General features: G+C 33.6%; 1 protein-coding gene across 1 annotated transcript; it reads left to right on the top strand.

Moving 5' to 3' along the window:
• Positions 1 to 5,547: 5,547 nt before the first annotated feature.
• Positions 5,548 to 12,159, top strand: LOC132037164 (sodium/calcium exchanger NCL2-like). Its single transcript, XM_059427635.1, has 9 exons — positions 5,548 to 5,982; positions 6,499 to 6,696; positions 7,145 to 7,326; positions 7,661 to 7,806; positions 8,111 to 8,369; positions 9,056 to 9,207; positions 10,052 to 10,313; positions 10,934 to 11,194; positions 11,765 to 12,159. Exons 1-9 carry the CDS (start codon positions 5,634 to 5,636, stop codon positions 11,993 to 11,995), a joined length of 2,040 nt encoding a protein of 679 aa, XP_059283618.1. The 5' UTR covers positions 5,548 to 5,633; the 3' UTR covers positions 11,996 to 12,159.
• The last annotated feature ends 3,171 nt before the right edge of the window (positions 12,160 to 15,330 follow it).

Below are 15,330 nucleotides of genomic sequence, written 5' to 3' on the forward strand. Positions count from 1 at the left end.
TGAATTAATATTAATGGATTAATAATTTTACCTAAAATGAAATAACAATTCACCTCTCCTTTTGTTTAGGAAAGACGGAAGGTAGGAGTTTTTTCAGTTTAGCATAAAATGTTTTTTTGTAGAATTAAGCCTATTATAAAGATTCCAAAAAGCGCAATGCACCTAATGGTGATTTTAATGGTTCCCTTAATTCTTCTTTTTTTTTTTCTTAGAAAATGTAGAGGATTGAAAGGTGCGTTTGATCGGAAGGAACCTGATGTAAAATTGGTTTTTTTTTTTTTTTTTCTTGAAAAATGTTTTCCTACATAAGTGAATTTCATACTTATTTTCTCATGTTTGGTAAGTAACCAGAAATTATTATCTCAAGAATATTTATATATAATCTAAGTAAGCACTAACAAATGTTAAATCTTTTTAACTTTCCTACTAAATAAAGGATAGGAGTGGAAAATCTTAATTATTTATGAGATATAATTAGTGTCAATTGTGTAAGATTTTCTCTACATGACAAGTGCCCGTTACGGTTTACTCAACTACTTGTTCTTTCCCCCTTTCTTATTTTCATGAAGATGCCGATGACATATTATTTTTTGACTCTGAAAATTTAATTTTTTGGTGATTTATATTTTCTGGACAAGTAACACACAGTTTAGTGATTTAATCCAAAATTAATTTATAACTTTAGTATAATAAATAGTTAATTTAATGACTTTACTATTACAAAAAATAGTTTTGTTACTTTAATATTACAAAAATTAAGGATAGTAACTATTGGTGAAATTAATCCAATGAAGCATCCATCATAAAGATCAAGATTCCACCTATGACTTCTCTTTTTTCTGCATTCTTTCAAGGCCGTAACATAAAAAATCATAATTTTATTAACACAAAAAAATTAAAATTCCGTTTGCAATCAATACTTTTCTCTCCTTTTATCCATGCCCTTTGTAAGATAGTGACCACTTTTGTACTGTAGCCATTTTTAAAAGTGACACAAAAATGGCTACTTTTCTAAAGTGATCATTTTTTGAAAAATGGACATAAAATGGTTATTTTTGCAAAAATATATTTCTTGCAAAACGATTGAAAATGCAAGTTTGCAAAAATAATAACTTTTTGTCATTTTTCAAAAAATGATCACTTTAGAAAAGTAACCATTTTTGTGTCACTTTTAAAAATGGCTACAGTGCAAAAGTAGTCACTATCTTACAAAGGACACATTGCAAAAATGGTTATTTTAATACTTCACAAAGAGGCTATTTAAAAAAAAAAAATAGATACTTTTGCAAAGTAGTTAGTTTTTAAAAGTAACTACTTTCACAAAATGACTATTTTCTAAAAATGACTATTTTCTTAAGTTACTACTTTTGAAAAATGACTATTTTTGAAAAGTAGCTACTTTTCGCAAGTAATGTTTTTAGAAAGCAACTACTTTTGTAAAGTGATTACTTTTGTAAAGTTGCTATTTTTGAAAATTACTACTTTCACAAAGTGCTTAGTTTTGCAAAATTGAGAGACAAGGTGGTGGTGGTAGGGAGGTGAGAGGTAGGGGGTGATAGGGGTAGGGGGTGGAATAGGTGGTTATAGGGGTGGGAAGGGAGGTAGTGGGGGTGGTGGGGGAGGAGTGGTTAAGTGGTGGGGGTGATTAGGTGGTGGGTAGTTTGGGTGGTGTAGGGTGGGAAGTGGGGTTTTTGGGATAGCGGAGTGTGGGAAGGTCCAGGGGTAGGGGTTAGGGGTGTTGGCTGGTCGGGGAGGAGACAATGAATTTGCAATATTACTTGTGAAACTTGTTTTTCCTATTTCCATTAAGAAAGTCATTTTCAAGGAACTTGTTTTCCTAAAGAAAATGTTTTCCAAGACATTTTGACCAACCAAACATGAAAAAATCGGAAAACATTTTCTGTCTCCTCCCTGTTTTCCTCCATACCAAACACACTCTTAATACTTCTCGTCTCTGTAAATTCAGTGTTTTGCCAAATCAATCAAGAACATATTTCAGCTATTTATGGGCTACTTTTTAAAGGTTGTGGAGTGGGATAAATCAAAAAGAAATCTCCACCTTTTTCGGATGTATATCTTAATACCCCTTTTCTTTTAATTTAACAAAATAAGTTTGGGTCCCTAGGTTTTATATGATTTTATCATCAAATAATAGTAATTAAAGACTAGCAGCACAAAAACACAAAGACCTCGTATTTAGCAAATAAAAAATGACATCGACAAGCCATAGTAATGTATAATTCTTGTTAAAAACAAAATGTGGAGTATTATGATCAAGTGTATTATCAAGCTCATCCAGTTATAAAGTGGAACAGAAAAAATAGAAGGACTTGGGATAAAATAAGGTCTGTCATCTATATCGCCTGCCGGGAGGGGGTCGATCTTTTTTTTTTTTAATTGTTTTTTATTACGTTGGGGGGAAGGGAAGGGGATTACAATGCAGGGATTCGAACTCTCACCAACAAAAAAAGAGTTCAGGTAGCCAACCAACTGAGCTACTAGATCCCTACGGGAGGGGTCGATCCATTTTTCCTTGCCGCTCAATTCTTTTGCGTGGGAACCTTGTCATATTTCTCGCTCTGTACTAGCCCACAAAAAGAATAATATAAAATGAGTTCTTCTTGATTAATGACGGACACTCTCTTTTGAGGTATTTACTAACTTCTTCAAATAATTTTTTCATCAAGTTATAACTTCAATAAATTCAAAGCAATGAGTTCTCTTTATACATCGGTTTCCTTTTAACATTGCAATTTTTTTTCAAAAAGATTAACTTTTGAAAAAAAAAATTAATTTAAGATTCAGCTGATCAATTTCATTCTTTTTCAAACAAAAAAGAAAGGTTCAATTCTTATTTTAAAATCAATATCAAGCCATTATCTGCTTTTTAAACTTTAAATTGATTTATGTAATTGAAATTCTTTAAGTAGTGCACTAACTTGTCACAACTTCATAAAAAAGTGATCTGTCAATGAATGGTAACTTTATCTAGACTTGTCTATAGTCTTCCTCAATCATTTTAGAGGTATTAAAATCATGATGACGATCATCCTATGACGATGGCATCAATAGCCATTTTATCATCATCATAATTAGGGGCGAAACTAAAATAAAATACAAGGTATTAGTTTGGACGAATTTAATAATTTTTGTTTAGAATCTAAATTTGTATTACAAAATGATTAAATATGTAAAAAAAAAAAATATTGCAAAGCTAATCACTAAAACGAGCTATGAATTTGGCGGCAGATTTAGAACTCATAAACTTCAAATCCTAACTCTATTTATGATCATGATTCACAGCAAATTACTATTTTTCTCTGTCCCAATATATATATATATGCTATGATTTTATAATTTATAAGCACTTTTGGTTTAATCAAATCTTTTATAATTTTATTCCTAGTATCTTTGATAACCTTCGAAATATTCATTGTCAAAACACAACATTTAATTATCTCTCTATTCGATTTCCTTGTAAACGGCTTTAAAGACGTTTAAGTTATTTTAACAATTGCCTATCAACACCTTTTTACCCAACTTACTAATTGTTTATTGTTAGGTTTAATATTTTTATCTAAACGTATAGTTGCTTATTTATAAAGTCAATTTCAGCACCTAAAAGTATTTAAAAAAATACATATTTTTCAAATATTTATCAGTTACTTTTAACTAGCTAACCAAACAAACTTTTATAAATATTTTGTTTTGTTTACCAAATACTAAGTAGCCAAAAAATATATGGTTATAAGTAAGTCTAACTAACTTATAAACTTAACCCAAAGTAACGTTACGTTCATTATCTCAACATGATTATGCCACGATGATTCTATAGCAGAAACACTATTCGGTTTCTAGCACACTTGCCAATTTTTCAGTTCTTGCAATTTGTAAATTTAATTTACAGCTATGCTTTAGGTATTGTCTGTTTTGAGTCTTTGCAGCTATGCTTTATGTATTGCATGCATTGTAAATCTAATTTTCATTTTTTTTTTCTTCCTGAAATAGTTCATCAATGCAGAGCTTCTGTTGAATCCTAATTGCCTTAGAAGCATTTGGGGCTTTAAGAATTAGATATTTCCATTGTGGGTTTTGAGAAGAAGGGCATAATGTGGGATATTTTTTGGATGACTGTTGTATTCGGGCCAGCTTGCGCCCATCTCTTCTAATTCCATGAGTACCTATACCTCCCATCAGCAAAGGTATCGAGTAATTCTATTCATCTGGGATTTTTTTTTGTTTATCTTTTAACAGGTAAAAAAAAAAGGTGGTTCGTACGACCAAGGGTGCAGCCCAGTGGTCAATGAAATGAGTTGAGCATTATGAGGTTTCAGATTCAAATCCCAATAGATATAAAACACTAAGTGATTTCTTTTCATCTTTTCTAGCCTTGGTGGACAAAGTTGCCTGATACTGGTGGGAGGTGGACAAATTAGTCGAGGTACACGCAAGCTGATCCGTACACCACGGTTATAAAAAAAAAAAAAAAAAAGGAGGGTTGGGGGGGGGGGGGGGTGGTTCGTGTCTCGATAAAATTTAGAGATTGTTAAGTGGCCGGGTAAGTATCTAGTTCTGCTTGCTGACATTGAGATCCATCTTTGCACTTTAGCTGATTTCGCATGCCTACTTGGCTTTGGGGTGAGAGTTAGTTGGTTTTCCAACAAGATTTATGTTTACAACAACCAGCCATAAGTTCAGTGATTCTGAAGTTACAAAATCACTTTAGCAACGTGTGTAAAATGAAAATCATAAGTTGGATGATCATATGAGAAATTAACTCGTACAAAGGGTTTTGCATGTAGTGGGATGTAGATGTAGGTTGCATATATCCGGTACAGACAAGTATTACTTGATATGAAAAGATCAATGGAATTCAAATTAGTTGTTCTGATTCTTTAGTTTCCCTTAATTTGAGTAATCAGGATTTAGGAGATGAAGAACTTCTTGGCAGGGAGCATATTATACCCTAAGTTGGCCTATTGAGAGTGAATCTAGATTAGTCAGACCAGTGGATTTTGGATATTGATTTTTTAAACCAAAAATCCTTTCAAGTTTTATTGAATGTTGATGGAGTTCAACAGTTGAAGAATAGGATCCGTTAACTCAAAAGCACTGAACACTTCCAAAGACTTAACCAAACAGTAACAGCAGCCACTACTAAAAATAGGAATCAGCAGCGGACAAATTCTATAACTAAAAAGCAAAAACTGTCGCTGATCAAGATTAGCGACCGATTATCAAAAAAATTTGTTATTTACAAGCAATTTAGCAACGGATTAGCGACGAAGTTCCTAGCTAATTTTAACTTCTTTTGGTAATGAGAATTATAATAATCTCGAATGGTACAACTACGTTTTCATATGCCAAGATTGTAAAAGGAAGCAGATTTCTCTTGTAAACAAGTGTAGTCTTTTCTTTTGTCTTGGAAAAATATTTGGAGAAAAAGGGGATTTGTAGGGGCCAGTTCTCCAGTTGTGTGCATAGCTAAATTTTATAGTCAGCATGTCAAGTCAATTTTTAATATTGGTCTATAGAGTAAAGTGCAGAATTTCCACTATAAAAATAACATTTATCTATGGATTCAATCATTCAGTCTTAGTAGTCATAGTAACATACACTTCATATCTGCAATAATGCCAAGCCTTTCCTTATACTTAGTCACATTTATTTTTGTTGTTAGTAAGGTGCAAAGCAGGATTTTGAGACTAAATTCTTCAGATCGATTTATCTCGGATGGAGTTGATCGAGTCGAAAATCAAGCTACATATGGCAAATGTGACCATCTATATGGCTTCTTTCCATGTGCTGATAGCATTGGAAGTTTCATTTTCCTAATAGCAATCTATCAGTACTTGCTGATTGTAGGAGAAAAACTGGTCTCGAATGGAAGCACAACGATCTTTAATATACTTGGCACTGGCATCTTCGGCGCTTCTCTGTTTCAGATCTTGAAGGCTTTTCCAAGGATTATCTTGGTGATCGGTTAGTAAATGCAATTTGCATCGTTGATTCATTTTCTTTTTTCTTTTTTGGGTGTGTGAATAAAATCCCACATGAAAAGTATAATTGAAGAGAAGTACTTATAAGGTATTGAATACTCTTAATAGTGTAAAGTCATTTTGGGAAAACTGTGGGGGCTTGGCATAAAGTGGACAATATCACACTATCTAAAAAATATCTTTGGGCTGTTTTAGCTCAAGAACTGGTGTTAGAGTCAATAGTCAACATGACGAGTATGAAAATGATAGAGTGATGGCCTGGGGACCGACTTAGTGCCTTAGCCTATGTACACTTATTAGGTGTTGAATATTCTTATGAGGGTTTTTGTGGGAAATCGTGCTGGCTTGACCCAAAACAAACAATATCACACTTTATTAAAGTATCTTTGAATTGTTTTAACCTGAATATTCTATTTACAGTCACTACTCTGTTATACCTGATCAACTAGTTGTAGTTTTAAGATTCTAATATTACTATTATTGTACTACTTTCTTGTAGCATCTGGAGTTGCTTCTAGTAAAGAGAAAGCTCAGAATCAGGTCTCTAATGGAGTAAGCACTAATGTTGGAGCCACGGTCTTTAATCTCACTTTTATGTGGGGAATATGCGTCATATTTGGCGCAAAAGAGAAGCATGAAAAATCAACTTTTCAACCTGCAGAATCATCACGTTTGAACTGTTTTCAGGTTTTAAGGAGTAAGTTTTCTACAAGCCTTCATAATCTGTTTGGCAAAGCTTCTGGGAAGTCAGAAATGCTTATTTTAGAATGTTAAAGGTGTTTGGCCAAACTTTTTGGGGGAAATAATAAGTGTTTTTGAGTCGTAGCAGAAGTTGTTTTTCAGAAACTAAAAAAAAAAAAAGTTTTTCCTCAGAAGCACTTTTGGAAGCTTGGCCAAATACAAATTACTGCTCTAATATTGACAAAAGTGCTTTTCAAATTGATTAACCAAACACAAACTGCAATTCTCCAAACATACTTTTCCGAAAGCACTTCCGATAAAAAAATACTTTTCAAAATAAGCAGATTTTGGAATTTTGGCTAAACAGAATATCCTTGAGAGAGAGAGAAGCTAAAAGAGCTTTAAGTTTTCTTGTTAATTATTGAAGCCTAAGTTAGGATCTTAATTTCTTCAATATTTTACAGATAATGGCGTTACAATTGACAAAAGGACAAACTACACTGCTGGATTCATGCTTCTCTCCTTGATCCCATTTGCTCTAGTGCTGCTTGTTAATGCTTCCAACACATACTTTGGAAGGCGTATCGTTATTTTCTCCGCACTTGTAGTATCAGTCACATTTTTGCTGTCATACTTCACTTATCAGGTAATTATTTCAAGAATTCAAAATTTAAAACAAACATTGAACACGATGAAGAACAAAATTTTACCTTGAAAATATTATAGGGCACTTGTTAGTACATAAGATCTTTGTTTAGAGTTGAGTACTAAGAAGATCGATCAAGTAAAGAAAAATGACTTTCTTGCACAATTTGTGTGTGGAATGGCAAAAACAGAGTGACCTTTCTATTACAAAATAAAGAAAAGAGACTCTTTGCACAATTTCTATTAGTTGAGTGACCGAGTAATCAACTCTGTCTATTTATTGTGTGACTTTATTCTTATTGACTTGAAAATTTCAACTTCTTGTTTTTCCATAGCTTTTGGATCCATGGATTCAAGAAAGAAGTTTAGAATACTCGAAATATGAGAATCTGCTAGCTGCTTTTCTCCAACATGTGCAAAGGCATGCAAGAGGGATGCTCATCGATGAACAAGGGGAACCTGATATTCACGTCATCAAAAGGTAATTTCGAGAGAAAAGAATACTTCCTCTGTTTCAATTGAAGTGTCTTAATTTCTTTTTAATATGTTTAAAAAAAGCCTCTTTCTATATTTTTTAATCCAATTCCAGCCTTCTATATGTCTTGTTTAACACCACAAGATTCAAAAGGTTTTTTGGTACATTACACATTTTTAGTTTAAGATGACAAGATTCAGAAGTCTCCCTTATTTACTTAAACTTCGTGCCTAGTCACGCTAAGACACTTAAATTGAAACGGCAGAAGTAGTGTTTTTTTAAAGATGTTGGCTAATTATAAACTCTGCAGGTTATTTGCTGAGACAGATAGAGATGCAAACAAAAGCATAACACTTGTTGAATTGGAGAATTTGGTGATTGATATGCAATCTGGGAAGGTTAAGGTGGATAAGGACTATGCGATTTACAAAATATTGAAGTACTTTGACCTTAACAATGACAACAGAATTGATGAGTATGAGTTTGTAGAAGGATGCAAAAGATGGATAGAAGAAGCAAAGATGTTAGCTAAAAGTGATGATTCTACTACCAGAAGAATTTTGCATGAGGCAAGCAAAAACTTCAGTAATATTCCTTTTATCACTTATTTGTTAGCATAAACTAGTACCTTGGTGCTCTTAATTGGATTTAAGTTGTACACGCTGACAGTGTAAAAATTTATCGATGTAATTTAACTTGTTATAGCAAGTAACTTACTTTTTTGCCAATTGATCGTTAGAGCTGCAAGGAAGGAAGGGGGGTCACCCAACCCCGTCAATTTTGAAAAAAAAAAAAAAGTATAATGTCTATATAACTTTAGAAACTCATCTATCTCGTTAGACACCCTGACACACCAAAACTGGCTTGGGCACTGGTCAAATTCGCTGCTTAGTGCCTCTGTCCGTGTGTGATGACCTGGGTTTGAATCCACTTGTTGCATTTCTTGGGTTTTTTCGTTTTTAGCTGAATCTCCAGATTTATCTTGCTTTTTACTTTGGTTTCCACCCGCACCGCCCTTTTTCATTTAATTAGTTTCCTCTCTTCATGATTATATTTAAGATAATGGTGCCCTCTTGAGAAAAAGAGAAGAAGATAATGGTGCCCCCGTCGTCTTCAAATCTTGGGTCTGCCTCTGGTGATTGTATACATCTTTTTTACACTGTCTGTGCATGCAGCTTTAACTCTTTGTAAATTTTTCCACTTCAATTTCAAATACATGTAACTTCATTTGAGAAATTTTCTTATATCTCGACAGGTTGTTCAGCGGTATACTAAGAAGCAAACAGATGAAATAGCTGAAACCGAGCAACGAATGGCAAAAATCTTGAAGCATGTGGAAAGCCAAGCATTAGAAGCTGAACACATTCTCAAAGATGACGGAAGTCCCAATATTGAACGTATAAAAGAGTAAGTTCCTTCTGATTCCTTCCACAAGAAAATATCATACGCATTTAGTATGACGAATGTCATTTCTCATAATTATGGACCGGTCAATTTGTCACAATTGATTGCTCACACACAATTAGGTTAGGTAGGCTTTGAGAGGTGATCTGAATCGCTATCAATACGGGGCTGATTTGTTGACATTAACGAACTTGACTCTTACCCTGATAAAAAAGGGTACCATTTTTTGTGGGAAACATTTTCCTAGAAAATGTCTTCTGGTGTTTAGTTTGTGACTAGAAAATATTTTTTCGGAAAAAGATGTATATTAATAGTAAAGATTAATAGTAGTCTCCAAAAGTAATAAGTTAAAAATAGAGATAAGGGTCAAAAACACACTTCAAGTATCACCTTTTTAAAAAAAAAAAAAAATCCGAGAGTGTTTTCATGAAATTTTTGACTTTTCCTACCTCTTGATAGTTGATGTGTGTTTGAAGGAAAATGTCTAAGATAGTTGAGGGGTGTTTTGCAAACTAGTTGATGATAGTTTAGGTAGGAAACTCTTACAGCTGATAGTTAAGGTAGGAAACTAAAAAAAAAGTGATACTTAAGGTGTGTTTTTGACCCTTAACACTAAAAACTAAGATAGTTTAAAGGAAATGACTTCCGGCGCGCATAAACGAGGGAAGTCATTTTCCCTCTATTGATGGAAAATAATTTCGTAGGAAATATATTGGGGTACCCAAACACCAAAATGTGACATCCTCATGGAACATATTTTCCTTTTTTGTCATACTAAACACATCTAAATAGAGACAAAAAAGGCTTTAGACCTATCTGTTCCTCATCTTTGCTTGTAATGTTGCAGAATCTTCCATCAATATGATAGTAATGGGAACAATTTCATAACACAGCCTGAACTGGAAAGGTTAATATGTTCAGTCAAATATGGAGAAGTGCAACTAAATACCGATGATTCGGTAATGAAGTTGATGAAAGATTTCGATACAGATCGTAATGACATGATCGATGAACAGGAATTCATCCATGGGATGATAAGATGGCTCAACACAGTAACCCGAGTGACTAATTGCAAGGACAAGAAGAGGGCCATTGATGAATTTGACAAGGTAAAATTGCAATATCTATCCTACTTCTATCTTGACAAATATACCGTCAGACCTCTCTATAACAATATTTCACTGTACTGACAAATTTTTTTGGGACTGTAACTGTTTTCATGTTATAATAGCCAAAAAAAAAATCAGACAAACGACGTCATTATAGAGAGGTTTGACTGTATATGCAAAGAAAGATTTTGAATCAGGCAGCTCAATGGGGGAAATTGACATATTTCATACTCCTTCAAATAGAAAAAAAATCAACTTATTAAGAATGATTAAAACTAATTATATTTCTAAATTTAAAATAATTTAGAAAGTTACCTTTTCGATATTATTATTTGAAGAAAATTTGATGGTTTAAAGATCACTTTGATTATCTTGGGATAAAGATAATTCTTTCATTTTTGATTGAATCATCAACAATTTTTCCTTCTTTAATGTAGATTCGATTCGCACCAGTTTTTCTGTGTATGTGTAGAAAAATATGAATTCAGCTCGTCATTAATTATTCGATATAGTATTCAATACGCATGTACATACGGTTATCCTTCACTTCATTATTTTTTTCCAAAAGTTTCGATGTAAAGATTCCTTACAATTGACTAATGTAATCTTACTGTCTCTAGATTATGTGGGATGAAGATGAAAATTTGGTCTATGAGGTGGGAAAATATGTATTTCAAGTGATTTTGGGGATTGCAATGCTGACTTTGTGCTCAAAACCACTTGTATTTAGTATTCGAAAGTTGTCTGAAGAAATTGGAATGCCATCTTTCCTCATTCCTTTTGTGATAGTACCAGTGGCTATAAATGCAAGAATGGTTATAGCAGCAATCTTTCCAGCAAGTCAGAAAAGCTCAAAAACTGCTTCTTTGACATTCTCAGAGGTTTAACTCTTTCTCTCCCTCATAACAAGAATTGTAACCGTCAGGGCAGAGCTACAATATTACGTACGGGTTTGGATAGAGGGAGTCCAAGGGATTTCATAAGCTTTACTGCCAGGGCGGAGCTACAGTAATTATAGTGCATTTAAGTTGCATATTTTGAAAGGTTCTAAATTAATGATTTTCACATAACCAATAAATTTCTTAATACAAATGCAGTGTTCGGACTAAAGCTCCTGAGTTTGTCCGAATTTGTAACCAGTATTCTAGCTCTACCCCCCTCTCTGGTTCACGAACCTAGTAGCTTTTGCTTACACTCTGCATCTTTATTAGGAAATTCATTAATATATATAAATATTTAATTGATAACCTAGTAACGAAACGAGCTACGAATGTTGTGACAAATTCAGAATTCATAAACTTCAAATCCTGGTTACGTTCCAAATCTGAAGTCTTCGATGGATCGCCTAATATCTAAATGGAGAAGAAATGGTTCTATAAATTAACCTTCAACTAAGATAAATGAAAAACATTTGATTATGGAAAATGTTTGATTTTCTTTTTGGCAAACAGATATATGTTGGAGTGATCATGAACAACATCATGGGCATGACAACACTATTGGTTGTAGTGTGTGCAAAGGATTTAACTTGGGACTATTCAGCACAAGTGCTAATAGTTTTGGTGGCATGTGCAACAATTGGGCTTCTTGCATTATTCAGCAACAGGTATCCACTTTGGACAAGCCTTTTGGCATTTTCTCTTTACCCTTCTTGTGTGCTCCTCTTTTACCTTCTTCAGTAAATTTTTAGGTTGGGACTATTATATAGTGAGCTCGTTTGGGTTAAGCTGATTGTAAAATAGTTTATGAGTATTTTTAAGTGTTGAAACTTTTTTATGAGTGAGCAGTTACGCGTTTGAATAAAAGTGTTGAAATTGATAATAGACCGTTGATGTGTTTGTAAATGTGTGCTTAGCTCATACTCCCTCCGTCCCATATTACTTGTCCCCTTTACACGCCCTTTACTACATTACTGTTATCTCTCTCCAATAAATTGCACTATAATCAATATTAGTTATTTTCAAAAACAATTAATGTGAAGGACAAAATAGGAAAATTTAATTAATTTTATCTTGGTTTTATAAATTGACAAGTATTTCAGGACGGATAATTTTAGTAACGTGGACAACTAATATGAGCCACGGGGAGTAGGAAACTTATTTGTTGTTCATCTTCATTTGATAATAATTCTATTACTGTTTGTCATTTGGAAAAACAAAACGTCGGTTATCTTTCCTCTCCAACTCAATAAATTCAGTGCTCCTTTTGAATCGATTCATTCTGATGTATGGGAAACACTTATTACACTTTGTTCCTTGATGACTCACCAAATTTGTTGGATTTTTCTGATACGACACAATGTGAAGCATTCAATATATTTAGGGAATTCTATAGTGTGAAAAATTAAAGTTAATTTTTTGAAGAACAAAAATATCATAGATATTTAAAAGAGTTTCTAGAAAAGTTATAATATAATATCTTTGATATATATTGTATTTAGGAATTGTGTGTGATATTTAAAGATAGAATTATTAGTCTAGCGTAGGATCTTGGATAATTATCCTAAAGAAAAATCTAGATATTCTAGAAGTGGAGCTAATAGTTTTGGATGTATCTAGAATAATATCTGAAACAATCAGCATAAATGTCACTTAGGCTTCAAGCCAAACTAACCCAATTGTAAGTCATTCAGCCAATTTAAGAAAGTCTTTTCTTCCATAATCAAATCTCCTTTCATAAGCTTCTTTTTAATCTTTCTTAGTTACGATCTTCACAACAGAAGGTTTCTCCGATTTACTTTTCTTCTGTATTTCTTCAGTAGTGGCTTTTTTTTCAAAGGTTTGTGGTAGATTCAACTAGTTTCTCTAAATTGAGCGGCCGTGTTAAAGGGATCGGGATGGAGTTGTTGAATCGACTAATTTGTGGAAACATGTATAGTTTACGCGGGAGAGGATTTCGGGATGTTGTTAATGGTAGTTACACAAGTCCTGTTGTTCATCTTCATTTAAAGCAGAGTTCATCCTAAAGAGGTCCATTTCTCACAACTTATTTGATCATATTATTATTACACGAGATATTGTCGTTCAACAAGGATTTGGATCGGAGAATGAAACTCAAGGTAATCTTTTTCTAAACGAGTACTTTTTGAGGATTTTTATGTTCCAGATTTCTTTATTAAATACCAGGCTATCTCTCGAAGCACGAATATTATCATTCGTGCGTAATATATTCCTTTTGTTACATCAATTCAAGGATGGGCTCAACAACCATCCTTGGAGGACTGAGAATTTGTTGTCATCCAGGAGCTTAGCCAATGTATGGCTAGTGTGTCTATCAAAGAAAGGGAAGGAAACAATATTAATTTTTGTTCACATTCTCAATTTCATGAGGGTCAATCACCAAATGAAGCGGTATTCTAATAACAAGAAGATTATTAAATGTTATCGATGTGGTGAAGTAGGACACATAAAAAGATTTGTGAAGCCCTACATGGCTCAAGGCGAGAGTTCTCAAGAACTGGGGAAGGTGCTTTGTAGCCGAGACTTCATGCCTTGGCTTCTCTCGGTTCGAAAGAGGCCGGATCGTGGATATCAGGATTGGGCACCGTCTATCTCACTGAAGATGAAGTTAAACTTTTCAACTTCCAAGAAAACAATGGTTGTGATGTCATTGTGACAGCGAGAGAATACGGTATCACGTGGAGAAGGAAGACACCGGTGTGTTAAAAAGAAGGAAAACTCTAAAGATGTTCGGACTTTGACCATTTCGAGGAAATCAACGAAGCAATCTTAAAATTAGTAATTACGTGGAGGATGTTGAAGTAGAACTTTGATACGAAGGTTCTAAAACTATATATGAAAATGGTGACCATTCTAGAGAAAGCATTGAGGGAGTCGTAGTGGAAGTTGAGGTCTCCAATCATACGCCATATCGGACTCAATCACAGCTCGGATCAAATGCGAAAGCTTTGGAGAAGCGGCGGTCAAATAAATGAAGAGGTTGACGTTGAAGGCTCGATTTCATATGGAGAGAAATAACATGGTTCTCGGATGCTCCGAAGCCGACAAACACTTTGAAAAAGGATTAGTGGTGGATCCTATGGTAGTGCTACCAAATTAATGGTCGGATAAATGATTTTTCATATAACACAATTGTTAAGGAGCTAAGAGAAGGGGAGTCCGGAAACTCAAGAATGTAAAATTCGGCATGAAGATGATTCACGTGGTTCGCAAAGGCCAATAAGAAATAGTGGCAAAGGAAGCTCGCTACGGAGATGAAAATTTTATCAAGGCATATTCATGTTACTTTGGAGGCCCAATTATGAAAACCATCATTTGAAGAAGGAAGAAGTGTCGGGAAAACATTCAGAGATCTTCTTCAAGGCACGTCAAAAAATATTCGTCCGAGTTCTTCCACGACAAGTTCGGGATAGCTTCCAAAAAATTACTTTAAGGGGGAGTGTGAAAAATTAAAGTTAATTTTTTGGAAGAACAAAAATATCTAGATATTTAAAAGAGTTTCTAGAAAGTTATAATATAATATCTTTGATATATATTGTATTTAGGAATTGTCTAGAAATTCTAGATTAACTTAGATATTTATAGTTGAGGATAGAATTATCTAGAATAGTCTAGTGTAGGATCTTGGATAATTATCACCAAAGAAAATCTAGATAATCTAGAGAGTGGAGATAAAGATGATTCTTTTAGCTTATGGATGTATCTAGAATAATATCTGAAGCATCACTAGACAGTATAAATAGGGGTAGGCCTTAGTCATTTGTAATCAAGCCAACTCAATTGTAAGTCATTTGTCGATTTAAAAGTCTTTCTTCCATAATCAAATTCTCCTTTTCATAGCTTCCTCTTCTTTAGTTGAAACTTAGTTACGATCTTGAAATTCACATGCGAAGGTTTCTCGATTTACTTTTCTTCTGCTATATTTCTCTACATATAGGATGACTTCTAATATCTTACTTTGTACAACTCAATGCTATTTCCACCGAACAATTTTACTAAAAAAACACATAATGGGAAATAGATACCCATTAACATGTAAGGAAACTTTCTAATTTTTT

Source organism: Lycium ferocissimum, chromosome 11 (assembly GCF_029784015.1).
Source record: "Lycium ferocissimum isolate CSIRO_LF1 chromosome 11, AGI_CSIRO_Lferr_CH_V1, whole genome shotgun sequence".
Classification (NCBI taxonomy): domain Eukaryota; kingdom Viridiplantae; phylum Streptophyta; class Magnoliopsida; order Solanales; family Solanaceae; genus Lycium; species Lycium ferocissimum.